This window comes from Aristolochia californica, unplaced genomic scaffold (genome assembly GCF_029961685.1).
Source record: "Aristolochia californica isolate CCGP_79_NKW_82.1479 unplaced genomic scaffold, dmAriCali1.0.hap1 SCAF_2, whole genome shotgun sequence".
Lineage (NCBI taxonomy): Eukaryota > Viridiplantae > Streptophyta > Magnoliopsida > Piperales > Aristolochiaceae > Aristolochia > Aristolochia californica.
In genome coordinates, this window is record NW_027181881.1 from 49,124,107 (window position 1) to 49,151,902 (window position 27,796).

At 36.3% G+C, this 27,796-nt stretch overlaps 4 protein-coding genes across 6 annotated transcripts in view; 1 reads left to right on the plus strand and 3 right to left on the minus strand.

Moving 5' to 3' along the window:
• The window catches only part of LOC137957288 (brefeldin A-inhibited guanine nucleotide-exchange protein 5-like), a 42,844-nt gene extending 41,027 nt beyond the window's left edge, over positions 1-1,817 (minus strand). For all 3 annotated transcript variants that reach the window (XM_068805045.1, XM_068805046.1, XM_068805044.1), the window contains exon 1: positions 957-1,817. In XM_068805045.1, the coding sequence (XP_068661146.1) occupies positions 957-1,065 (109 nt within the window). In that variant the 5' untranslated portion in view covers positions 1,066-1,817. The remainder of the gene's footprint in view (positions 1-956) is intronic.
• A 4,428-nt stretch (positions 1,818-6,245) lies between these two features.
• On the plus strand, positions 6,246-8,558 carry LOC137956283 (protein FATTY ACID EXPORT 2, chloroplastic-like). The gene is made up of 3 exons (XM_068803707.1): positions 6,246-6,752; positions 7,848-7,982; positions 8,076-8,558. The coding sequence occupies exons 1-3, from the start codon at positions 6,284-6,286 to the stop codon at positions 8,216-8,218; spliced, it is 747 nt and encodes a 248-aa protein (XP_068659808.1). The 5' UTR covers positions 6,246-6,283; the 3' UTR covers positions 8,219-8,558.
• Positions 8,559-9,764: 1,206 nt separating this feature from the next.
• On the minus strand, positions 9,765-11,947 carry LOC137956016 (protein TIFY 3-like). The gene is made up of 5 exons (XM_068803302.1): positions 11,530-11,947; positions 10,654-10,738; positions 10,368-10,569; positions 10,215-10,272; positions 9,765-10,105 (listed from the first exon to the last, which is right to left on the minus strand). The coding sequence occupies exons 1-5, from the start codon at positions 11,781-11,783 to the stop codon at positions 9,973-9,975; spliced, it is 732 nt and encodes a 243-aa protein (XP_068659403.1). The 5' UTR covers positions 11,784-11,947; the 3' UTR covers positions 9,765-9,972.
• Positions 11,948-17,522: 5,575 nt separating this feature from the next.
• LOC137956048 (pyruvate kinase 1, cytosolic) lies at positions 17,523-27,089 on the minus strand. Its single transcript, XM_068803350.1, has 16 exons — positions 26,806-27,089; positions 26,514-26,610; positions 26,201-26,298; positions 25,414-25,569; positions 24,063-24,140; positions 23,789-23,920; positions 22,446-22,526; positions 21,904-21,975; positions 21,686-21,775; positions 20,518-20,662; positions 20,014-20,102; positions 18,893-18,988; positions 18,661-18,728; positions 18,426-18,525; positions 18,080-18,139; positions 17,523-17,922 (listed from the first exon to the last, which is right to left on the minus strand). Exons 1-16 carry the CDS (start codon positions 26,872-26,874, stop codon positions 17,770-17,772), a joined length of 1,584 nt encoding a protein of 527 aa, XP_068659451.1. The 5' UTR covers positions 26,875-27,089; the 3' UTR covers positions 17,523-17,769.
• Positions 27,090-27,796: the final 707 nt, after the last annotated feature.

Sequence of the window (27,796 nt, forward strand, 5' to 3'; positions counted from 1 at the left end):
GCCTACATTCACTAAATCGAATATGAGTTTGTTTGCCTCTCTTGTGTCCCGGTCCGCACCAATTGGAAAATTATCGCTCAAATGTCTGTCCGCACTGCCCCCTACCGAGTTGCTGTTTGGGAGCCTCCTCCCTCCAGATATTATAAGCTAAACTTTGATGGTAGCGCCTTTGGGACACCCGGTTTGGCTGGGTTTAGTGGGGCGATTTTTTATCCGGGGGGCACTGCCATCCTCTCTTACTCTGGCCCTTTCGGAATTGTTGACTCGACCACTGGTGAGCTTTCCAGTCTCCTTCACGGCTTGCGAATTTTTCAAAACCGCTTTAGTGGTCCCCCACTCGTGGAGGAAGACTCCAAGATTGTCATTGGATGGTGCTCCACCTCATCCTTTCCCCCATGGTGTCGTTGGCAGAATTTTCTTGATATTTTGGACATTGTATCCACCATTTCTTGTACTTGGTCTCATGTACTTAGATCAGCCAATTCGGCTGCTGATTTGTGCGCTAAATTAGTACCCCCCCCCCCCCCCCCCCCCTTTCAATCTCTTATTGTTAGGGGAGATCTCCTTTGATGTATCTTCTCTTTCTTTGAAAAAAAATTATCAACATTTCAAAAAAAAAAAAAAAATGTAAGTAATTGCCAAAAGAAAATTCAGGTTGGAGGAGCTTGACGTTCAGCTTATGCCTAGTACTACTATTCGAAGGGGAACAAAGCATCGAGGCCTGCCGCCTTAACTTCAGAGTGACCTTGTTACTCTTTTTTTTAAGCCTTTTTTCATTGCAGTTGACAGGCTGTGAACCTCTCAATCCCGTGCCACCCCTAACTCAAAGAAAGGAAAATAGAAAGCCACCCTTCTATACATTTCTTAGCAAACCAAGCTCCATTGGTGAAATGATGAATTGGTATTACACCACGAAAAAAAAAAGAATTATAACCAGGAAAAAACATTGTACGTACCAAAATAGGCCTGAATAGCCTTCTGAAGTTCCGCGTACTTTTTGACGGAGCATTCCTGTAGCATAGACTCAAACGATCGCGTAACGAAGCCTCCCGCTGCCCCAGCCATCCCTATTGTGCTATCCCAAACGGTTCTTCAAGACCCTCTGATATAAGCCTTTCACCTCATCAGCTATATATCCTTTTTCCAATTTTGTAGGGAAAAAAACAGAAAATGTAATGCTAAACAAAAATGGAGAAAATGGAGCTCAAACTATCGAAATAAGTTCTAGGAAACGAGAGCTGAGGCGATATGCAACCACCAAATGACCGTACTTGACGATCCAATAAAGCAGTGTGAATCGCACTTGAATCAAGCACTGAAAGAAAACAGTCCGCCAAATCAGAATAGAAGAAGACAATATTTGAGTGAATTTAGTTTCAAATTTCGAGATCGACCATCCAAGAAGCTCTCTTCTGATCTACTGAAGAGACAATTACTAAGTCAAGAAAACCACAGCCGAGGGAATTAGATAGACAGAAGACAAGCATTCACATGTTCTAGGTTGGCGGCATCGCATACTCAGGCACCTCTACTGGAATCCGAGTATTTCAAAAAATACGTAACAATAAAATTAGGAAAATTTGATACGAAGCCGCAACGCCACGGTTTAAATGAAACGAAACAAATAGAAAAGTCGGTGGAGCTGCGGAGAAAGGAAGAGAGAAGCGCCTGCTATAGTCGCCGGCGGCGAGGAGAATTGCAAGTGCACTAGTGCGGGGGGCTTCACTTGTTACAGATCTGAATGGGAGGGAAGAGCACAACAGGGGGTCCGAGAAAATGCATGTAGGAGTAAAATGTGTCGCAAGAGCTCGAGTCGAAACGAGTTCTTACTTCTTACAAGGAATTCGACTCGACGCGATTAATAAGAACCGTCAACTAAGGTGGCCGATACGTCTGGCCGATACAGGTAACATCTCTGCTGTAACGGGTCCCATAACTTCACAGATTACCAAGGAAACGAAAAATTCTAAAAAAAATGAAAATATTTATATAATAAATTCACTTCACTTCAAATTCATGTAAATTTTTTTTAGAAAATTGCGTAAGAATACAAAAACATTTGGGATACACCCAATTGGCAATGTTAGGTTTAAGATTTACTGGAATGAAAGGAAAACTCAAAGCTTCCTTCACTTGTCAAATGATGATCCTATCTATGCATGAAAGCCATTTGGAGTGTCGATTTAATCCTAATAACAATTGACTTTTGCATCTTAATTATCCATGGTGCAAGGCAATTGTCATCCAATTCATAAATGTAATTGAGGTTGATCAAATTGTCGCACTATTCATTTGAGTCTTGAGAGAGTTTTGGCTTTTGTTCCTCATTCTTGAATATCAAGTTATTATTGAATACAACGAATATAAAGTTATTCATATTTTTTCACACTAATTGACTGTAATTCTTGTTGTGAATCTTTGCACATGTACCCATTTCTGTTTACCACCAAAAGAAGAACATATTTGGTTCATTATTTGTTTTGCAACCCACTTTAATTTCGGCAGCCACTATAAATCCTCCCACTAATTTGTTAGGTTCGATGATATACAAACCAAGAGGGGGGTTGAATAGGTTTGTTAAATTTTTTATTCTAATTTAACTCATTCTTGTTTACCCTCTATATGTGTGTATTTATACTTTCAATTAATTCAATGTGCTAAGTTAATTTTAAATTTAAGTTTATGCACAAAAATCAAGGTACATATAGAAACAATCACATACTAAGTAAATACAAAATATTTAGGTAGTTAACAATCCTTTTGTGGATTGGTAGTCCATTCCCAAAGATGTCTTACCACCTTAAGGCTCAACTAACCTTGAGTTACCTTATGGCATCTATAACAAATTATTGTTCAAGCCGATTACAATGCTGCCCACATAAGGACTTATGCTAGTTAATAAACTATAATGGCTAACTTATAATAACACACACCTTACTTAAATTTGCAATAGCAAACTAGGCACACTGCCTAGACCCACGGGAAAAAAATTCCAGTAATTAGTCGAGCTGTATAATTTTTTAGTAGCCCACTTACGTAGACCCACAAAGGGATTTTTCAATAACTTATTAGGCACACCAACCTAAACCCTCTTAAGGGATTTCCAGTGCCCTCTACCTATTCAAGGTATTACGGCTTACAAAAGCAAACGGCACTAGTCAACATCTATTATTCAACCACAACTACTTCACAACTTCTACAACTCAACTACAACAACTCTTTAGCATCTACAACTTAGCTCAAACAATTTATCTCACACAATTTTTAGCAGCTCATACGCCTTCTCAATTTCTCAACATCTCAACCACCACAACTTCTCAATTTCTACGCTTCAACCACAACAACTTCGCTACTTCTACTTAGTCCTAACGACTTCTCTCAAAATAAATTTGTGTTAACAATAATCTTACCTATCAAAGTCTTGACCCAATTCACAAGGTTTACTTACTTACAATATAGTTTAATGTAAAATTTCTTTCAATAGGCAGAGTCAAATATTTATGCTCAAACAAATAGGAACTCCAGTTCCTAAGTACCTACTTGAGTAATCAGTAGCTCAAGAAAGTCCTTAAGAACTTAATTTGAAATATGTGTAATATGTACAGATGAAATTGATTTTTCAAACTGCATATAGCATACAAAGCAATTCAATTTAAAGGATGATTTTAAAATATAGCCCGAGAGCCAAAATCCTACTGAATAATTTCAATAGTAATATCACTAGTTCGGTATACTCTACCGAATATAATCAATATGTCTCAAAGTATATGCTTATATATTTTTGGATTTGAAAACATATCCCTGAATTTCAATCTTTTGCAAACCCATTTCAAATATCCCACCAAAATAAAACGTTGAAATATATAAAATGATTTGAAAGTAAAAGATCAAACAAGTTTTATTTAAAATGGGAGTCAGTAAAATAAATACTTAAAATACAATTATTCAATCAAATATGATCTTATAATCACTAACACATGTTTAAGAAATTCATATCTAATTATTCAATCAAGATTTGAAAGAACAAGTGTTGAAATACATAATTCAATGGATGGAACTATCAACCTTGACTTCCTTTTTGGAGTTTCAGACTGGGAAAATCTTCTCAAATCATGTGACAAAGCTTGGAAAATTTTAGCCAATAGAGAAAAACACATGGGGCAAGTTTGGTTTAAATAAAGGCTCTCCAACGTTCAAAAAAATAGTTATAAAGAGCTAGAAATTGATTTTTTGTCTCTTAGAAATACTAGGCCAAAAATTCTAACAAAAACATGCATTAAATATTAATTTTTATTATGAACACAAAGCAGGCCACTCACAAAATTTAGACACAAAATAAGCTCAAATTGAAGTCAAGAAGTAAGCCTATACAAGTCCTCTCTTCAATGGAGTCAACTCCAATGCTAAGGTCAACTCCTCTCTTCATTTATGTATCTATAGGAGTGGAACCCTATGCTAAGGGTTGACTCCTCGTGATGGATTTCACTCCTTATTCACTTCTAAACCTTTTTTTTACCTATAGGGGTCGACTCCTTTGACAGACTTGACTCCTTTTTCACCTTCAAATTTTTTTACTTTTGTAGTCAACTCCTCTTCTCTCTTTACCAAGACGATCGACTCCTCTCATAGGGGTCAATCCTATGCTCATTTTTCAGTATACACTCAACTCTTTTTTGTTTTTTTCCTTCATGGGTCCATCTCTCCTACTAAGGTTTTCAATCGCTATGCATGGGCTCAACTTCTTTGACCCTCGACACTTCAATTCTTCAATTTTTTTATTGAAGAGTTTGACTTCTTGCATTGTGGTCAACTCATTTAGCTTGTTTTACACTTCTTGGATCTACTAGGTTGACTGCTTATTTCTTTTTCTTGTTTGGTCAAATAGTGTTGCTACATCATTTGGTTGGTGTGCTCTTTAGTATGAGCTATTTGTTCGCTTTTGATGTGTAGGTCATTCAAAAGATCTTTTGCCACTTGAACGGATATGCCACCAAAAGTTTAGTTTAATGGGTTTTGAGCTTCATAGCATACTTAATGTATATCATTAGTAATTTAAGTGTTTATTACCATCAAAATTATCTCCATGCATAGCTTAAGACCGACACAATCAACTATAATATTGTAAAACAATTCTAGTTACAGTTTATTTAAATGAATTTTCAACTTCAACATAAATAAAGTTAATATACCTCACCTAGGCATACTTTTGCTAACACAATAGTTTTCATCTCTCCTCCCATTTTAAAAATTGTTCCTTGTACATTTTAGTCTCCTTATTCAAAACAAGATGAAGATATGACATTAGGCACTACCTTTTAAATCTAACGATTTCACCTTAAAAGTCCGACTCAACCCATGGTATAAAATAAATATATAACCTACTTTAGAAATATGGTTTTTGTTTTATTTTAAATTATAATCTAAAAAGTAGAACAAAAATAATATGGAAACTTAGGAGGGCGGAATTGAAATATGTGGTAGGTTATTTGAGATTACTTTCCTCAAATGATGATAACTGACCCAACTTCTTTCCCTAGTAACTAAAAATAGGATTTATTAGCATTAAGGTTGTGTCTTGAAAAGAGAAAGAGGAGAGAAAAGAAAATGAAGAAAAGAGACAGAGAAAGAGAAAATAAAATAAAATATTTTTTTTCTTGTTTGGATGCCTATAAAAATGAGAGAGAAAATAGAAGAAAATTATAGTTTCTCTTGTTTGGATACACATGAAAAATGAAAAGGAAAAGAAAATTAGTAATATTTTAAAATATGGATGATTAAAATTTTCTGTCGAGTTTCTATTTTTTTCTCCCTAAATTCCATCATTGTGAGGGAAAATTTATTAACTAAGAGAGATTTTCTTTTCTTTTCTTTTATGTGGATTCCAAATAGGTCTCATCTATTTATGATTTAATTAATATGATAAAAAATTATGAATTATAAAAATTAATAATAAGGGTATGGTAAGGTTCGTCATTTAATAATTCAGAAAATGTTTTAAAATTAGTGAGCATTGAGAGTAATTCACATTAATTTTTATATTAAGGGAGGCAGGTATGGGTGTGAAAAAATGAAAGCTTCAAATGAAAATTCTGAAAAATTAAAAGCTTCACCTTTTTTGTTTTTTCTGCAAAAGGCCAAAATGAAATAAAAAATTAAAAGAAAAGCGACGGAGCTGGGAGGCTTGACAAGTGGAGTCGTGACCGCTGACGGGGAAATTGGAAACTTGGCGAAGTCGAATCCAGCCTTTGATTTATTAATAGCAACGATCTCTCTCAAGAGGAAAATGGCTCCCGCTCTGTGCACGGTTTCTCAGTCGTCTCTTCTAGTCGCTCAACCTTCCAACCAGTGCGCTCCAGTGCGGGCGCCGTCGGTTTTGAAGGTCTCGACTCCTACCTGCTTCTACAGCTACAGGAATACTTCTTTGACTTGTACCAGTATTCGAGCTTTTATTATCACTGGTTCGGGCAATCGCGGCCGGAGGTTGAGTGTTAGGGCTGTTTCTGGATCCGAGTCGGAGCCCCTGGTCGTGGAATCGGAGAGAAAAGTCGAGTCGGGAGGTGACGGCGGCGACGGCGGCGGCGGAGAAGGAGACGGCGGTGGTGACAAAGACAACAATAACAGCGGCAGCGGCAGCGGCAGCGGCGGCGGTGGTGAGAATAAGGGGGAGGGAGAAGGAGAACCCGATAAGAAGAAGAAAATGGCTATGTCCATGTCGCAGAAATTGACCTTGGGTTATGCTGCCCTGGTCGGAGGTTTGTTCTTTGTCACTCACTGAGATTTTTTGGTTGCCATTCCAGCTCCCACGTAGCTATTTGGATTGCATTGGAGTTTCCCTTTGTTGGTCTAAAGCTAACCGGCATCTTGATTGTTCATCTTATTCAAGGTTTTACAGAAAATTTGCTCCCCAAGTGTCATCTTATTTGTGACAGTTGAGAAATTATGTTTTTCTCTATCTTATTTTGGGAGAGTAATGCTCTATGTTTTTCACTTTGTGGCCGGAGTTGGTCCTCTCTTATCGTTCCCTGCAATCTGTCTGATGCAACTTCTTAAGCTATTTAATTATTATCAAGGATTTTATCTGCCCTGTGCAACAGCTTCATTCTACTCGATATCCCTAAGGCATTTACTGGGATTGTTGAAGAGAAGTAGTTGATTCATATCGTTTTTGGCTTGATGAGACTCAGACTTTATGGATCTTTACCTTTGTGTCCTTTATGTGTTTTCAGCCTGATGATGCAAGTTGACTGTGATTTTTTTACTACTCTGTGTGAGCTTTGCCTGTCCCCGAAAAACTGAGGCAAATCCGTGTCTTTTCAATTGTTTCTAGCGCATTGGGCTACTCTTGGTGTCACTATTGCTATTATAAGATTTTAGTTGATTGTTTCTATTTGTAGTCTTTTCATCTCTACATCCTACATTGCTGGTCTAATCTGAGGCATGTTGTTTGTTTGAAATATTATTGGACTTAAAATTTCTAAGAAATTTGTGAGTTCAGACATATACTGAATTTTTTATTGTAATACTCATGAAAGTGTGAGCAAGGGATGTTATTTTTAGATAATTAACCATCCATTAATACAGTAAGGCAGGCAGTCTTGAACACCAGACCTTCATCCACATCTGCCTTAAGGAAATACACCCATTTGATGTGGTAACACTGGTTGTAATTGATACTTACACTTGATACATGATGCATGTCTAACTGAATGGACTGAGTTCTACTTATGACCTCAAAGTTTGAGTCTAGATCTTCTTCAACATTTCTGTTGTCACGCTATACCTTTTTACATTATTGGATATATGCTGCATCGGTATGTGATTGATTGTTTTGGTTTGTAATTTGAAAGTTGGAGGAGTAATGGGCTACCTGAAGAGTGGCAGCCAGAAGTCATTGGCAGCTGGGGGGCTGTCTGCACTGCTGTTGGTCTATGTATATAATGAACTCCCAGTCAGACCAACTTTTGCATCATCTGTGGGACTCGGTGAGAGAACTGAAATTTTTTGTACAATATCTAGATCAGTAGTGAGTGTGTTGTCTCTAAAGTCTTGGGCTAAATATCTGTATGTTTCTTCAGGCTTGTCTGCTGCACTTTTGGCTGTTATGGGTTCTCGCTTCAAGAGGTCAAAGAAGTTATTCCCGGCGGGTATTGTGTCCATTGTGTCATTCATAATGGCTGGTGGTTATCTTCATGGATTTCTCCGCGGTTTAAGTGGGTGAAAGGACCATGTATTAAGGTGCACAAAATCCTGGCTTTGTGTTTGTTATGTCTGTTGTGTGATTGACATTATATAGCTTGTAACAGGAACTACTTCTTCCCACCCATGTAGCTCCTTTGCTCTGGTACTTTCTTGTTATCCTCTGTTCTTAAGTTGGAAATAAGCTAGTTATGTTTAAGAAGAGATTGTTATCATCCAGTTCATGTGGGGCTGTAGGATGATTGCTAAAGAACAAAATATTGGCCGTGAAAGTTTTGTGATCTAAGTTTTATTTTGTGGTAGATTTTCTACCTTTTCTTGACCAAATAGAGATCTTATCATGGATCCTGATTTTCAAAGTGGAGAAGTTTGTCTTACAAATCCATAACGTGATGTGATAAATGAGCTTATCTGGGCAGTTATTCTCTTTCTTGTAGACCACTTTAACTTCTTACCTGAAATGAGGGATATGGGATATCTGTTTGACATGGATTTGCAATAGCCACTTGCAACATTTTGAACCAGGACCTCAGTTCAAGGGAGATGAGATGAAACAGCAATTAGCAAGTACTAAACAGACACTTAACAGCACTTTTTACCTTACCGAGTGTTTTGCTGTTAATTAATGTGCACTGGAGCTAAGTTTGTCTGCCCTTTAAGTGATGTTAATCCCTTTTAGCCGATATAGTACTTGCTTTAAAATGTCGAAGTTTGTTCACATTCTGGACCTCTGATGGCCTGTCTCATATTGTTGAAAATGTGAGAAGAAATGCATCTGGATGTCTTAGAGAATCTTCTACCTGTATTGAAGTTTCCTAGAACATGCGAGGAAAAGTAGGAAGCGTGGAACTTGTCAAACCGATCCATATTCTGGATTTTATAAGATTTCAAGGATCTCATTGCTTCCAGGTGGCAATTTTTTTGAATTTGCCATCTTTGAAAGGAAATGCGGAAATGGGTAGAAAGTCTAGAAGTGCCCCCTTGTATGAAATCCTTAACAGTTGTCACATCTAGGGGTGACATAAAATCGAGCCAAGTTTGAAACTTACATAAGTTTGAGCTTGGCTGATTTGAATACTTGGAATTCTGGCTCAGTATCGAGCCTAAAATTTGAATCGAGTTTGAGTCCAAAGAGTTTAACTGAGTTTAAACTCGAGTTCTAGTTGGGTTCAGAGTTCCAACTTATATTTAAAAATAAATAAATAAATAAATAAAGAGAATGTTGTGATAAATTTAATGCCATTGAACTACAAAGTATCATAGAGGAAAGAATTCATTAATAGTATTTATTTTATTAACAAACAGCAACTTGAAAATCTCTTCTGTTTGTTATACTAGTACTAATTCCAGTCTTACCCGCTACGTGAATGAAAGATTTGACAAACTAGTGATCTGAGGTGTAGGAGCATGGGCCAAATGATTTTGCATCTGATTAGCCTCCTGAAGGTGCAATGGGAATTTTTCTGTCGTTTACTCATCTTCCTATGACATCGTACCTGTCATCTCTACGTGTTTGGAAAACTTGAAAAACGAATAAAGTCACCTAAACAAACTGTTGGATCGATTCAAGAACACAAGACACGGCTGAAGTCCTTGGACATAAACGCAACGACAGCGACGAATACATAAGTCTGTTAGCTTGGCAGCATGAACTGTCAACATAACATTTTACGAACTTCTTTAATACAATGTCTAGTATTTTCAAGGTTTTCCCCAGTATCACCCAATATGCACAGCTAAACAGTAAATTGTGCCTTAGTTGAGTGAGATTAAGCGTCAGGCAAGGTTTGCAGCAACAGGGGGAGGCACTTCCTCCTGAGCTTTGCCTGTTTCAGAGAAGCAGCCAGACTCGGGGCTTCCTTTGATGTCTGCCGTCTTGGTTACAGCATATGGAGCTTTGTTCACCAACCTGAAACAAAACGATCATGTGAACAAAACTATACGATTTTCTGCGGTATCAACTGGACTATAGACTAACAGGTGATCTCAATCAACAGACTCTGTAAATGGGGTTTTACCTGTCTCGACGCTTCTCCAAGAAACGTTGCAGAGAATGCCTCCTCGCGATGGGGAGTTCTGTCAGAGCAACCATTGATTTAGAATTTGTAACTTGTTCGGGATTATTCAACCACAACAAGAAACCAATCAAGAATTTGGATGTGATTGCTCACCAGCTTGCAGCTTGCTGATGGGATTGTTCGTACTCGGAAGAACTTGGGGTTGTGGGGATGCTGCTGCAGAGGTGCTCTGAAGCGAGGGAGATCTAGTGAGTACAGGAGAAGCCACATCGCCTTCATTCACATTCTTCGGATTATTGGTATTAGCAGCTGCAGCTGCTGCTGCAGCGGCGGCAATAAGCATAATTCCCTGCGCCTATCGACAAAGACAGTATTAAAGACTCACTGTGCAGAGGTACGAAGAGGCTTATGAATTAAAGATTTCTGGATAAGATGAGACCTTCTCAGGCAGAACTCCCTCGTAAACATTGACAGTTCCCGAATAGAAAATCGTTAGCTGGCCGGGGCGCGCAGCCGACGCCGACCTCAAACAAATTAAGACCAGAAGGTTTGTTAGATCAATTATCTAATATTAGAGAAACTGAAGAGCAATGGGGAAAATTCTAGTCACCCGTGTTCTAGAAAAAACAACGCAGGAAAATTCTAGAAGAACATGAGCTGCAGATCTACACCCATATTTCACAGATAATTCTTCATCTTCGTTAGCTTCGTCCAATGAAATTACTTTCTTTCTTCGTATTAGCAATTTTATTTCTATGACCATGGCGATTTACAGACAAATGGGTGCTTCATAGACTACTGATTCATCAACCAGTTTCTTACCAACTAAAAGATCAAATTAGGAGCAATCCTGCAAATATATTTGTTCCTTTGACGAGAAAGGTATTACGAGTTCAGTTCAAATGAAGAGAATTGAAGAAAATGATATTAGAGAGAAAACATAAAGGCTAAGGAGAAGGGAAGAAAGAACAGGAGGGGTCTGAACTGCCAGGTGGAGAACACAGATCCGTTTTTTTTGGTCATACAGGTCGCACCAGACGATCCCAATTGACTCGGACGATTCCCGAGTCGACATCCGGCAAATTTTGTAACTTTGGGGGCGCAATTTCATCCCCTCCGCCAACCGAGGCGATATTCGTTCTACACCCAAAACAACCCCGCCGGAAAACCAGTCACAGCGGCAAAAAATAAAAACCGCTTTGCACAAACGTCCCAGAGCAGGATCCGCGCGCACAAGGAATTACAGACGACACAGAAAAAAAGAGAAACCAAAAGAGAGACAGACGCAGTCAAGCAAGAGTCCCAGAGGGCTTACCCGATGCCACCGCCGGAATTCCCAATCTCAATCATCTGCGAATCTAGTTTTTGCTTACAAGGCAACCCCTCCTCAACAACCGCTTCCTGCTTCACGGCCTTCTCCCCGAAGCACTGCGCAAATGCACCCAAGCCCTCAGAAGCATCTTTCTCCAGCACCTTCCAGGCAGCCTCCACCTCCTCCTCCGTCTTTGGTCTCTCTTTCGACGGAACAATTCCTTCCTTCCCGGACACCTTCGCCCCCAAAAGATCCATCGACTCACCACTCAGCTCCGATTCCTCTCTCCAAGCGCACCCACGGTTCAACTCGAGCAGGATTTGAAGAATCAAGAAATATGGGAAAAGAACTTCAATCTGAACAGGAGGCGCTGAGAACGAAAATCTAAAAATTACGGGAAAAAAAAAAATGTAAAAGTAGGTCCGGCTTCCAGGAGGAAAATTGTTTAAAGAAACGAAAAAGCGGAAACGACGACCCGAATTCAATCACGTGACATATTGCATATTAAAAATATATATATTTTATTAATCGGAGAAAAAAGAAGGCAGTGGGGTCCATTAATAAGAGCCTCGGACTTGCCCATCACCCACGTAACTGATAATAACAAACAGCTTTACTGAAAAGAAAGGCACGTAAATTGAGTTTATTATAAAATGCCATCAGACTCTGCGGTAAATTACTAAATTGCAACTGCGAATTGCTGAACCGCTTTTTTATTTACTCATTAGAGTGGAATTTAATATATTTTAAAGTGTAATTGTTCTTATTTTAAAATTATTTCTTGTCTTTTGTGTTAATTTAAAACTTTTCCATTTTCTTGTTTAAGGATCAAATTAAGAAAAACCTACTGTCATAAATTAGGTAAACATAGTGGCAATCTCATAAATATATTAGGTGAAGATGAAGTTGAATTTTATTAGTCCATGGACTTATATTTAGGCTAATTTCATCAAATCAATTGGAACAAATTTATATTTATTAATCACTATCGAGTGAATAAACAAGAGTTCTTCTACCCAAGGAGGGGGCCTCCCTCGTTGTCTCTTGGCATCTTACCAGACCTCCAATTATGAGTACAAGTGGGAGACGGAACCTCCTCCTATGTCATAGTCAAGTAAAGGGAGTTTCTTCTACTCAATTTTGTTGAGGGTCTCGTGGTAACCCCATGGTAAAGAAAAGAAAAGAAAATAAGATTTTAATTATTATTATTTATAAAAATAGTTAATAAAAATTATATTTGATTATTATTTTATTTTTATTAATTATTTTTAAGAATAATAATGATTAAGTTCTTATTTATTTTAAATAAGTTGTCCAAGAAACAAAGATTTTTAATTTTAGTAACCATGGCTCCATATTTGAATTTTCCCTTTTTGATGAAAGGGAGGGGTAACCCCCTTTATGCTGGGTCTGGTCTTACAAACTCATAACCCAAATAAGGAAATGGGTCCGTTTCTCAAACCGTGGGTTGAAATCCTATTTAAAACAAATAAAAAATATCTAAAAACAAAAAAAGATTACCAACCCGGGGTGGTCTGAGGTTGCTTGGCGGCTTTCCCCAGGTAACGGGTCGGAGTTTGTCGTCATTTATAAATAATAACCTATAACTCTTCCTTCTATGTGACATGACATTTATAGACACCTGTTTCTCATGTGCACCTGCGACGGCTGCTAATTGATGTCCTATGCGTGTCAATCCTTTATGTTAGTGGAACATTTCTTACACACTCCAAAATATAAAATATTATTAAAATATTTAAAAAATTGATTAAATATTAAACCATGTTATTTGCTTTTAATTTTTGAAAATAAAATGCCAATACATGACAAATTTAGGCAAGTGAACCCCGTTTACCAAACAAATAATACTAATAATTATTTAAATTTTTGCTTCTAATAAAAGTAAAAAGCCTAATCAAAAGCAATTTTTTTTTAATATATGCTTGCAGTGCGTGTAAGCACTAGAAACACTAAGGGCCTGGTAGTGCACTTCACTTTCACTAAGGAAAGTGACTTCAACAGCATTAGTGTTTACTGTAAGTGTCGAGTGAAAGTAAATTAGTTTAAGTGAAAAATGAGTGACCAATAAATTCATTTTCTACTCGTAGTTTCACTCGACGGTCTATACAAAGATTAAACTAATTCAATTGGATTTTAATGGAAATATTCAATATATTTTATTAATAAAATATATTATTTATTTTTTATTATTATATTATAGTTTTTTAATATTATATTAAATTACTAATTCAAAAGTGATAATAAAGATATTGTAAAAGTAAGAATTTTATCAAGTATTTAGAGTAAACATTTTTGTTTAAGTACTGTTTTTTTATAGTTAATTAAATTAATATTATTATTTTACATTTTAATTATTGTATTAATTTAGACTAAACAAGAATCTATCTTATTTTATTAATAAAATATCTTATTTATTTATTTTTAATATTTTTGATTTTTAATAATATATTAAATTATTAATTTAAGAGTAATAATTTAGATATTGTAAAAGTAAGAATTTGATCAAGTATACATTATATGTATATTGTTTTTTATATTTAATTAATTTAATAATATTATTTAATTTTTTAAAATAATTTATATTATTTTCTTCATTAAAAATTTAAATAAAACTATCTTAATAAAGTTAAATCTATCATAGTATTTTATTAATAAACTCATTTTTCACTTTTCACTAAAATTTTTATTATCCGCATTACACAAGAAAGAATTTTACATTATACTTTATATTGAGCACACTAACACAAAAAAATAGTTCACTGTCACTTTCACTTTTCAGTGCACTAACCCCCTTAAATAATTAGTAATTCGACCCATGTAACTACTGTAGGATTACTGTATTATTCAGTATTAAAAGAGAGATTATTGTGTGGAGTTCATTGTAAGATTGTTTTAATTAAAGTGAACAAGGGCAATAGGAGTGATAGCTCTTTTTTGACCACCTGAACGAGTTGTTAGCATTGTTGGAAGGTTTAGATCATTCGACAGGCTAAAATAAAATAACCATCAATTATTTTGAGGGTGAAACAATTGTTTTACAGTGTCACACTACTTAATACACTGGGCATAGGGTGCATTATTTGTACTTGTATTCATAACCATTGGGAGTGGAGTGCCCTTAGTATTGATAGGATAACAAATATCCATAATCTCAAAGAGGACACTTATCATATAATCTTAGTCATTTGTAACTTATAAATTCTATGATTCATGAATGTAAAGCACGGTAAAATATTTTTTCTTCCTTCCGAACGACTGATCTTTGCAAATCCACAATCTCGTCGCTAAAGAACCAGAGCCACAACTCTCGACTCTTTCACCTCTCTGTCGTCACTGTGAACGACTTGTGCTCGTCCCTACAACATCGTGTCTCGCCATCAGCGACCCTTTGGCGCAACCTTTGCTGGCGCTCATTTGAATCGCCGAAACGACTGACATCAGGTGACCCAACTCTGGCGAAGTCTCAGAAAGTCACTGATAACTACAATTGAGCCACCGCCTCGACCTTCCGACGCCTCACACCAGTACTCTCGTCGATTTTTGCCACTGTCACCTAGGGTCAGTCGTCCCACAACTGGAGAATCGTAACCCGGCGTTGTTAGATTTGCCGAAAGCCATACATACCGCTCCCAAAGCTCCTCGCCGGTATTGAACATGACCCACTCCTACCCCCGCTCGCGCATCATCTCAACAGAACCAAGCTTGAGAGACATAAGTCCATGGGAAGAAATTAATCCCCCTTGCATAGTATGCAAACTCACACGTGTGAAAGAAAAAGAAAAAAAAAAGAAAAAGAAAAAAAAAAAGAAAAAAAAAAGGGTTCTCTGCCTCAACTCTACTTCAACGGTCTTCCATCTCATCAATAGGAACTTATTATTTCCTTATCATCCAAGTTTGTACTCATGGCTGATGGTCGACCCCAACCGCAGACCTACTTCGGACGTTGCCAGTGGTATTGTGCACAAGGATACACTATCTCACAATCTCTTATCTTTTGTCAAATGTATCCTCAATGCTCATCATTGCGAGATCCTCACCAACTCCTCAATTGCAGCCACGCCCTTCGGCACAATGGGAACCATGATCATATTTTGCAACCATCACCTCTTTTGTTGATTCTACTTAACTCCTAGATAGTAGTGCATCGTACCATGTTACATCCGACTTGAACATTCTTTTTGTTCACACTCCTTATGATAACATTGATGACATTGTGATTGATGATGACACGGGTCTCTCTATTACACATACCGATTCCAAATCTCTCTCTATACTCTCCCACATATTTTCTTTAAATAATTTTCTTTGTGTTCCTACCATGCAAAATAATTTTATTTTTAAGTCTCAGTTCTATCAATTTAATCATACTTTCATCGAATTTTTACCTACTTTTTATGTGGAGGATCTTCCCACGAGGGTAACACTTTTACTGGGTAGAACTAAGAATAATGTGTACGAGTGACCGTCGTCCTCATCCCAGTCTTCACTATTAGTAGTTTTTTTCGATGTCATGACCACTTCGTCTATATGACATCATCGCTTAGGTCATCCGTCCTCTCCAATTTTAAGACACATTATTTCTACTTTTCAATTAGATTTATCACATCCTCTGAATTTTACTTTCAATTGCAATTCTTGTTAATGCAATAAAAGTCACACATTATAATTATTTTTTAAGATGTCTGGACCTCCCCTATTTATTCTATTGATGATTTCAAATATTATGTTATTTTTGCCGATCACTTTACAATACAATGTATATTTGGTTTTATCCTCTCTAACAAAAATCACATATGTTTGATACATTTGTATGGTTCAAATATCTTGTTAAAAATTTCTTTGGTAAATGGATTAAAACACTTTATTTTGATAATGGAGGGACATATAAAGAAATGTCCACTTTTCTGGCTACCAATGACATTTCTCATCTCACATCCCCTCGACATACACCTAAACACAATAGGTATTCCAAACGACGACATCGTCATATTGTCAAAACAATTTTTTTCTCATGCCTTCATACCTATATCTTACTAGTCATATGCTTTCTCCACTATTTTCTATCTCATCAACCGTCTACTTACTCTTATGCTTAATCTTTTTTTACCATATACCAAGTTTTTGGTATTCCTCTCTAAACTCTGAAGTTTCGGTTGTCTCTATTATCCACAGTTTATGCTTCTCCGTCAAACTCACTCCACGTTACTTGTGTTTTTATTAGTATTCTACCACTCAAAGGGTATATTTATCTCTCATCTTTACGCGAGCTGCTGACAAAATGTATGCGGAAGCCTTTGCCCTTGTCGGTACGTCTTCAGCCACCATCCATCGGGCACATGGCGAACAGCTATCCGTGAGAACCTCTGGTTGTTTCCTGGATTCAGTGGCTACAAGACGGTAGTGACTGGTGGCCTCACGGGTGGTCAAGACATAACTGACCTCATTAACCGTTTTCTCAAACCATATAGTTCACACAGGAATATCGGCAAAGCCAAGTTGGATCAATTCAAAGCCAAGTCTTCATAAAATATGAAATCTAATCTGTGTCAATCCTACCAGTACTCTTTCCAAATCTAATTTTATGATATTAAGGGTGTTCAGAATGTTATAAACATTGTATTATAGTACATCAATACGAGTATTATACATAATTGCATAAGCATCATGGTGAAAAATCTAAATTATACTAATAAACACTAGAATAATTTTAATAAAATTTTATAGAACCTCCTAATAGAGCAGGAAAAAGCTTCAAACTTACAAGATTTTTTATACGTAGAATTAAAAATATTTTAAATTTCCCAAATGGTAAACCACAAATATCCGAGAAAACTAAGGGGAATTTATTCGATGTGAGGAATTTTCTCTTTCTCCCTCACAAAACCCACCGAAACTAGCAATCAGCAACAGGTCGATTGCGTTCACCTTTTTTTATAGCAAAATACTAAAAGGAAAGGAATTAGCAGCACAAGAAAAGGAAAAAGTAACAAAAGCTGCATTTCCAAGAGAGAACCAGTTCAGAAGCCACGGTAGCTTCCGGATGACATTATGAATTGGTTATACCGCCCACAGTTTCACTTCGCTATAAATAAAGCTTAGCGTATCTGGGGTGAAATTGCCTCAGTGTACACTCTATGTTTTAAACACACAAGCTGTTTAGAGTCCTACTCAACAAATCGACCTTCACTTCGTCTCTAACTAAGATGGAAGAGGTGAGTCGATTCAATCTTCTAGCTCAATTATCTTGACCACTGATGAGTCCCCGACTTTTTGGCAGACAACAACTCGATCATGGGATTTAACCAAACCAGAGGCTTTGCCGTGGTCAAGAGCAACTTTCAAGACCGATTCGTTTGTTGCACTTGTAGATTCAGCCTGAAAAAAATCATCAACAACTTGATGTTCGGTGGATAGGAACATGGAATAATGAAAAATGTCAAAAGCAATCAAGGAGCTGCTTGTGACTTCTTTGAAAAACACCCATCCCCACATAACCACAAATTTATGAGCAAATAAGTGTAATTTTACTTACAGGATGACGAGGATCTGCAAGCATTGGAAAAAGTCCTCGAACAATCAACGATTGTCTAGCCTGTGTGAGATGGAATATTTATTCGTCATTAGTTTTTTACTTCAAAGAACTTAAGCAGCATAAATAGAATTCTCACTCAGCTTCAACAACAAGGAACAAAATCAAGATAACTGTCAGCTCGTTTCAGAAACGCAACAAACATGTCTTTATGACTTGAAAGATTTTTCTGTTAATGGTTCTATAACTTGAAAGATGCAATATCTGTATCCAGTTTTCAAGGATATTCAGAATCTAGAGAAACCAATTATATTGCTAATGAGCTCTCCAAGGAAAAAGGTAATAATACCTCAAAAGCACCAGTAAAACTCCATTTAAGTTGATTTGTTTTGAGTCGAGGGATGACAACTGATAGTACTGGCATTGTGGGTCTATATTTAGCAATAAGCCTGCTCATAAAAAAAATAAAAAGAGATTGAACTAAGTGCTCAAAACCACCTTACACAAGCAAAAAACTGCTTGCAAAATGCTGCGTGAAAAGTAAAAGTCACTGTAGAAACCAGATAATATAAATGAAACCATACCTTGCAGCTCTACCAGATGATGTAAACACGATAATAATAGATGCCTTCACCTTAATTGCAGCACGTACCTGGAATAGAGAATGTTAAAAAAAAAAACATAGTAAAATAGACCATACCTCATGACGAAATTGGATTTGCATAGACAAGTTTCTCTTTTCTGTATGTGCTTGGTCTAAAAGACCTGCAAATCCAACTATATTAAAAAGAGCAACAAACGAACAGATGAACATACCGCAGAAGATGCAATGGACTCCAAGTGTGTCATCGGTTCACCTACATACTTCACAGTCTTCTTGAAATAAAGATCTTGATTGAAAACCTTCTCCGCCTGCAAATTAAGCATTTCATTATGACAACCAAGCTACTAAGATTCTTACACAAATAAATGCATCTTAAACTGTAAAGCAAAAGGGATTTTGCAGTGTCAAACAGCCCAACATGCTCAGCAACAAACATAATCAGAGACAGATAAGGTGTCAATGCAAAACCAAAACAGTCGAACCAGAAATATTTGCTTATCGAACAAATAAAAAATAACTTTTGCAGATGTAGGAGATATAAATCACTGGGCATGTAGTAAATGTCCCTTTGTGTGTATAACTTACGCCTGTGCATAAGTAACTTTGACTAACAATTTTATTTGTAAACAAAGTAGACAAAATTAAGCCTTTTATTTTTTAGATGGAAAGTTTCATTTTTCGCGCATTACCCTTTCTATGAAAGAGAGATACAGGGACAAAGAATAGGATACAAAAGAGAGATTCAAGCAAGACTACAATTGGGTATTAGTACAACAGTTAGCAGATGACATCATTTAAAACGCTTTCTTTTTTGTTTTTGAATAAGGTGTGAATATTATTAAAACAAGAGAGAAGAACAAGTTAAGGATACTCTCCCATTACAACAAGGTATCGAAGGGAGGTACCCATTTTAGCTTGGCCATTAGCAAAGGAATTTGCTGAGCAAGGAATATGATTCCGAGTACAACATAAGCTAGAGGTAATAGTACATAATAGGTTGCCAAATATCTCCAAGATGGATCATTAGTCTTTGCACACCAATCAATCACGACTTTGAAGTCCCCTTCAACAATCAATGGCTCTGTGAGTCGGTCACAATAAGCCTTTTTTGTAAAATGATATCTAAAATGATTTACGGTGATTTTTAATAAACCTTTTACAATGCAAAAAGCTAGAAGTTTGCCGAAATCAAGACATAGACAACAAAAATTAGTCAGAAACAAACAATACCCAGTCATATCTGATGCTCAAGATGAAGAAATATAAAGAAACTTTTTTGGAAAGAAAAGAACAGCTTTCAGTTAGTAATTGCTACTAAGGAGGAAAAGCATACCTCCGCACAAATTTTGCCTACGATTGAGATAGTCTCAACAGGGTACAATCCTCGGAGAGTCTCTGCACCCAACAGAATGGCATCACTGCCTGCACACATTCAACACAACAAGGAACACTTAGATCCCAAATACTTCCATCATAATCTTGATTTTGGGAGGGAAATACCCAAGTCTTAAGTAGTTTGAACCTAGATTTGGGAGGGGCATTAGAATCTAAAGAAAAAACACAAAAAATCAACCAAACATTGTTCTGTCATGAATCTGAAGGGTATTATAGGCTGCTTTAACAGCCTTCCCAAAATGGAATGATAGCATTGCTGTTATCCCATGCTCTGGTTTCAATTCCCTTTTTTGCAAATAGTTTGTAGGGTACCTAACACTACTGAAAAAAGAAAACTGGAGCTAGTGGATTAGGCCTTGTGCACTTGCTTCCAATCTATGCCCACTTCAACTTCTATTACAAAGCAGCATTCAAGTAATTTCTCTCTGCAACAAGAATGTACCATCCAGAACGGCATTGGCTACATCAGTTGCCTCTGCACGAGTTGGCCTCAAGTTGTCAGTCATGCTGTCGACAACACGAGTAACTACTGCAGGTTTGCCAGCCATATTACACTTGTAAACAGCAGCCTTTTGGAATAGAAACACCTGCAACAAATATCAGACTATTGTCATCAGTGTCTGCATTCATGCTTGCCAGCTGGTGGGTTTCTTCAGCCACAATGCTACAGTGATAATTAATGCATTCTCATAGAAACATAATAAACTTTAAGTAATGCTACCTTATCCCGCTCACTCTAATTTAGATTAATATCTTCTAAAAAATGAGAGCTAGCCTTGATTGCCAAAGAAAGAACTCAAAGTTATAAAAAAAAGAAGCAAAAGAAAAGAAACTCAGAATAGTGTCAATAAAATAGTTTCCTGTATCACAGCCAAAACAATTTCTAACTTTCTTCAGAAAAAAAAAAGAGCCAAAAAATCTTGAAGTCACGAAATTTATTTCTACAATATAGATTCTTGTAAGAAGTCCAAAACACAGATCAAGCTTACCATGAAAGTTTTATGAACTACTACCTTCCAGCAAGTACCCTTTTTATTAAGTATTAAATGTGAATGTGCAAACGTGTAACCTTCTATTAAGTGCATGAAGAAAGGCAAATTTGCACTTTATCAATCAATATTGAATCTCCAAGAAAGTTGAATATATTCAAACACAGAATGTCACATGCAAACTCAAATCTTCAGGATGTTATTTAATACATGCACAGTAGTTAAGACATGTAGACTTTAAAAGTTCTCTCATAATATCCCCATAACTCAATAACATCCTAGTTAAAGAGTCACGGTACTGATAAGACATGGATTTTCTTATGTGACAAGGTCATTAAGTCCACACCAGGACATCCTAACAAACTTCACCAATATATATGCTATATATAGAGCTGGGAAAAATAGTTGTTAATGGATCCAGAAAATAACAATTTACATGAGCGATTTCCCAAAAAACAATTTACATAAGTGAAGTAACATTTAGATTAGCTTCCACCAAGCTAATATAAGGGAGTGTACAAACTGCACTGCATCTAAATAATCCCAAAACAAAATTTATGAAAGAAAGTGGTATAATTAGTTATCTTCGCTTCTCATGCTGAAACTAGAGGATGTTCTAACCTTCTCGGGTGGGAGATCAATCCCTAGATTTCCACGAGATAGGATGATTCCATCTGCTTCTTCAAGGATCTCATCAAAATGATTCAAACCCTGCCAAGAAATAACTAGGGTAAATTCCAAAAAAAAAAAAAGGGTAAAGTTATTTTGAACCTCAAGCAACAGTTTTTATTAGGTAAAGTATCATTTGCCTAAAGCAAGAAATCAACCAAGCAGATTACCTCTACGTTTTCAATCTTTGCAAATATCTGAGTCTGGTTAAGGTCACCCAACTTTGAAAGAAACTCCCGGGCCTGTAGAAACAAGAAATGTTGAGGAGAGAAAAAAGAGAAAGGAAACATGGAAAACACTTATTCACATAATAACATCAGAACAATTCAATTGGTAACAGAACCCAATTGAACCACAATCAACTAGAACTGCCACCACTGCAACAGCAGGTTCAATTTTTTTACTCCATGAAAATATTATTATGACTCCAATAATTATTCTTATTATTTTACTTTGTTTTTGTTGTTGTTGTTATTGATGTTTTAACACTGAACAGTAAAATATCTTTTTCTTTTGGAAAATAATCATTTATGACCATCATGATACCAGCAAGGGGCCCAATTAATTGTGCCATCCCTCATACTCTTTATTTCAGTCATACCATGAGTAAACACCTTCAAATTGCAGCATGCTGCTTTTTTGCAACTTTTCTCAGATCATAGCATATCCATCTACCATTTAACTAAGACAAATGCAATAGTTTTAAACTTACATGTCGAACATCTTCTGCATGTCGAGTATAAGATAAGGAGAGGAAATCAATATTATTTCGAACACCCCATGTGCTAATGACCTGAAAAAAAATTAATAATGTCAAAGACAAGACATAGCATTCAGGAACTAGAAGCAGTCAGCATTCAGGAACTAGAAGCAGTCAGCCCGAACTTTGCCAGGACCCTAACAAAGAATCAAACACCCTTAAAGTCCAGGTTTAATAAATGGATATTAACAAGAAAAGTAAATGGGTATTAACAAGAATTATTTTATGCATACTAACAAGAAAATTTACTCCTTGCAACAGTGGGTATAAGATATTCTAAGATTTTGAGCAGTGAAAAAAATGCATTTCACAGAGAGAGTCCATAACGGATTAAGCAAAGACAACGGCGTCACCAACTCCTACATAAGATTTTTGCAGGTTAACTATTTCAGTTTTATAATGATGAATTTCAAACTACAACTTGACATCAAAGAAAATATAAGAACATCTGATAGAGACATCATTTAAAACATGAATGCTTAATTAACACCTTGTCATTACATAAATCCTTTCACTCAACCCTTGAACCACCTGATAATGTTCAAAGGGTCAAGTCTTCATAGGATTTTGGCACTCTTATGTCCGGATCATAGTCTTCAAAAGACATTCAGCCTATAAAATTTGATACTAGGTTCAGACTTCAGAGCCATTCTCTTGCCACTATCACTTGATCTGGGTCTTTTCTTTTTCCTTCAGTTTCCTTTGATTCTTTTTTCCTTTCTTTTCTGGTCAAGGCAGTTCTAAATGCTCTTTCTTTTCACCATACCTCACCATGATTTTCATAATGCCTTTCATCAGTTCATAAGAGGATTTTGTGACCCTTCTCTTTCCATACATTTTTGCTGTCTTTTTTATTCATACATATGTAAATGACAAGAACTATTCCTTCTCTTTTTAGGTCAGATTTGAACTATGGAATGCAAGTGTTTATTTCGGGAAAACTCAAATGAACAACATGAAGACAAGAGACTATTGAATTAAACTATAGTCGACAGAAGTGATTCTGAGGAAAACACATAAACTTAAAATCTAACAGATCAGCTTCAAGCTTCATTAATCGCTCTTATACCAGTTTGTCAATCACAGTGTGGTTTTGTTGAGAAAATTCAAATTAACTCAGTAATCTTCAAAAACCAAAAGAGCTAATTACCAATAACTAAAAGTAACAAAAAAACATGCAGGTATTTTATGTCACTTGTCTTCCACAAATACAAAGAATAAAAGACAGTTTTTTTTCTGAACGGCATAAAAAACAAAGTATTGAGGTCCATTCGCAGTTCTGTGCAGGCACTTACTTGTTTATCAACCTCAGTCAAAGTAGGCAACTCAATTCGGATTTGTGATACATGCAGTGTGAACAAAGATCCGGCCAAAGTAGCAGAATTTTTAACCACACAAACTACATCATCCCCTTTTATTTCAGCCACCTGCAATTAAAGAAACCAATAACTTTAGATTGGAGCACAAGAAGAAGATGCACAAAATTTTTGGTTAGCTGGGAAAGCAAAAAAATATTCCTGAATAGGAACTGCAAACAATATAAGAACAATCACGACTTTGCTTGCTTACCTCTAACCAAACAGAAGTGGTTTCACTACCAGTGAACAAGTACTGACCAATGAATATGGTGTCACCTGGCTTCACTGACTGTAAAAAATAAGCAAAAAAAGGGAATATGTCAAATGCACACAAATTCCAGAGCATGTCTCAATGTCACAGAGACAGGATTCTATCAAAATCAAAGAAGCCAGAAATCACAATTATTCAGCCTCATTTCAAATCTTATAATTACTTCAAACGATAATTAATCATAGTAAAAAATGCAGTGTAATAGTTACAAGTTATAAAATATATTCCATGCTGCCCATAGTAAATTTGCAGCAGCTCAAAAAGAAAGTTTTTCATTAATGCATAAGGAAAAGTTATGATAACTAATATTTCATATTAAGAAACATCAGTAAACAAGTTAATCTGTAAGAGTTCATATCCTGTAGTATGAAATCAACGAATGCCGTTCATACAGTTAACTCCAGAACAGTCAGGAAAAAAAAAAAAGAACTTGGAAAAATAAGAGGTTCATACATCTCAAGTGTTGACACTCTATTTTTTCTATATTCGATAACCATACTCCAACCAATTACCCAATAGAATTCTTTCGCCCATTTATGAACAGAAATCTGATTAAAAAAGCTTAAGCAGTATACCCAAATATGTGTGCCACCAGAAGGTGAACCAAACTCCAATCTCCAATCTCCAATACAGTCTACTGAAGACTAGGACCACATAAACATTCGCGTGTTTTTTTTCAAATCTTAGCATGAACACAATAATAGACTAGCTACTTAAAGAACCAAGCCTGCAACTTCTTCAAAAACCACACAACCAAAACATGAAGAAAAGACAAATAAAAGCAGGGATCATCAAGTAGACATGAAAATCTTGCTACTTGTTGGATACAAATTATCCTCATTCATTACTTCTAATAGCACCATGGCCATCTTACAAATAGAAAAGAGATTTACAGCATATTTCAAGTCCAACATTTAGAAGAACATAAATGTGAATTATAGCAACAGGCCCGATATAAAAAAGTAAATAAAACCAAAACTACTACTTCCTTGATATAAAAAGGAAAATAAATACAAAACCACTTCTTTTAGTAAACAACTAAACATGACTGGCTCACAATGTTGATGAAAAAGAAGGTCGTACTTTGCAATGCATAAATAAAGTTCAGACTCAGTTTTGAAATTACACGAATAAAGTAACAGAAGAGAAAAAATATTGCTGCTTCTTTCACAGCCATGAGCTGGTTATTTGAATTTTCATAAAAATCCATAAATACTCTATAAAATGCATTAAAGCTTTAATAAAGATGGAGTCAGTATCAACAAAAAAAAAGGATGAATTTCAATATTACCTTGACCAGCCCTCTAAAGTTTATGGGTAATAGCTTTGATGTGGCTTCTTGATCCTGATCTGGTGTAAGAGTAACAAATGCATCCACCTCAAGTGAAATTGACTTCTCACTTTTATTAACAACCTGCAGCTCAGGACCCACTGTGTCTAACATAACCTGACACATGCAATGGATACGGTAAACAGGTTTTCTATCTTTTGTGCATTCAATTGAGCACGATAACTCTAAATAGAAAATCACAATGAACAGTAATTATCTGTGAACCCCTCTATGATGGAAAGCTAAAATAACTTTGCTACATCATTATAACTTGGAAGGATACTCAAAATTAAAGCAGCTCAGCTGACTCTCAGCTTTTCAAAATATCTGTCAGTTAAGTCAGTTGATTCATAATATAACTGAAGCACAACACAGAAACAACTTAAAGTAACATAATTCTAATCAAAGCTGTAATGAACATAAAAAATAGAGTAACAAAAATATTTTTTTTGTATGCTAATTCCAGACGCAGGCAATACCCCATTCCGTCAGTGAGTCTTGAAGCAGAGAATCACATTAGACAACCTCCAATGTGGCCATTGAGCCCAATCCACACAGAACAACAAATATATATGTTGCAAAATTTTCAAAATATATACTAAATCATAATACCTCAGAAACATTAAAACAAAAAGAAAAGTAAAAAAAAAGAAAGATGAAAAGTACGAAATCAAATCCACCAAAGTCATCCAAATTATTCCACAAAACCTCACAAAAGATGTATCGTGAAGAAAAAAATACTACTTACCGCACACAGCTTCTTAGTGCTCTTTACAGCAACCTTCAGATTTTCCAATGTCTCTTGGTGATAGTCCGTATCCCCCCATGAAAAATCAAACCGAGCCACTGATACAAAATAAAGTCAAAGAAACCTATTTCAAAAGAAAACAAAATTAAAGACACATATAGAAAAACGAGCCCAGCTCAACGCATCAAAACCAAAAAAATATCCTAATTTCAAAACAGTTCAGACATCACTGCGAGCAAATCCAATAATTCAATGCACTTCTTCCAGACAAATCAGAAAAAAAAAACGGATCTCAAAAACTTAGAAGCCGTACCCGACATCCCGGCCTTAAGACAGCTCGAGATCACCTCAACGGATCGAGACTTGGAACCTAGCGTTCCCACAATCTTCGTCATCGCAGGAAAGAAAGTCTGCAAAACCATACAAGCATTAAAAAAACACGCTGCTGCGATTTCGTACAGAAATAACCACAAAAGACCCAACAGCTTTCAGCTTTACAATAACCTCTCCGCTAAGATCTCACTTTAGCCAAGACGAAGCCATTGAAAATCAAAACAATCCGCCAAAACAAACAAAAATAAAATAAACTGAATTTCGATCAGTACCGGCTTGGAGGGCTCCAGGATGGAAGCCATCCGAATCGGTTCTTCGAGGAGAAGATGAGTTGCATGCATCTTCGGCGACCAACAATGGAAGGAGAAAATGAACAAAGGAAGACTTCCCTTCGAGCAGAGAGACAAGGGAGTGCTGAGGGAGCAGAGAGGCAAGGCAGCGTACAAGCTAGATTCTCTTTGGTTAACCTCTCTTGTTTACTCCACGATTTGGTCGAGCCATTAATAAATTACAATCTCCTCTTCCAACAACGACAATTTTCGCGATTGTTAATGACTACGTAAATGAAAACCGAGAGCGCCGATCGATTTTTTGCCGCGGTCGAAAGTCGGAACCCGAAGTCGAAACTCATGACCAAGACGTGGCGACCCGCCGAACGGTCGCGACTAAACCATCGTGGTGAACTGTGACTATCCAATTTACGGAAATGCCACTTTCTCGTCCATGCCTTAAAAGGCCGTACTCGTGAAAAGTGTTACAGGTCTTTGTTAATATCATATAATCCTTGAATTTTTTATAAAACGCATATAATTTTTTCATTATACTTTTCTCATTAAGATAATTAAAAATATTAAATTACCCCTGAGTTTTTGGCAATATATCAATATATAATTTTTTATATGTTATCTTCCTTCACATGGCCACTAATCATATTCATAATTATGATGATCAATATGTCTTGGAGCAAGGGCTAGGTTTTCCTAAACTCGACTGAGCTGTTTCCATTCCTCCAACTCCTCAACCATGGTTTTTTGCTTGTTAATCTATGACTCGATTGGGTTAACTCGAAATTGAGGTTAGATCGATTGTTCTAAAATGGGTAAGTCCTCCCTTCACTGGGACTAAGTCTGATTACATGACTTGCGAATCCCAGTCCTATTCTCCTGAGTTTAATCTAAAAATTGGACCCAAGAAGTTACTGGACTACGAGAAAAAAATCACACACCCTAAGGGTTTGTTTGGAACCCCATAGAAAATAAAAAA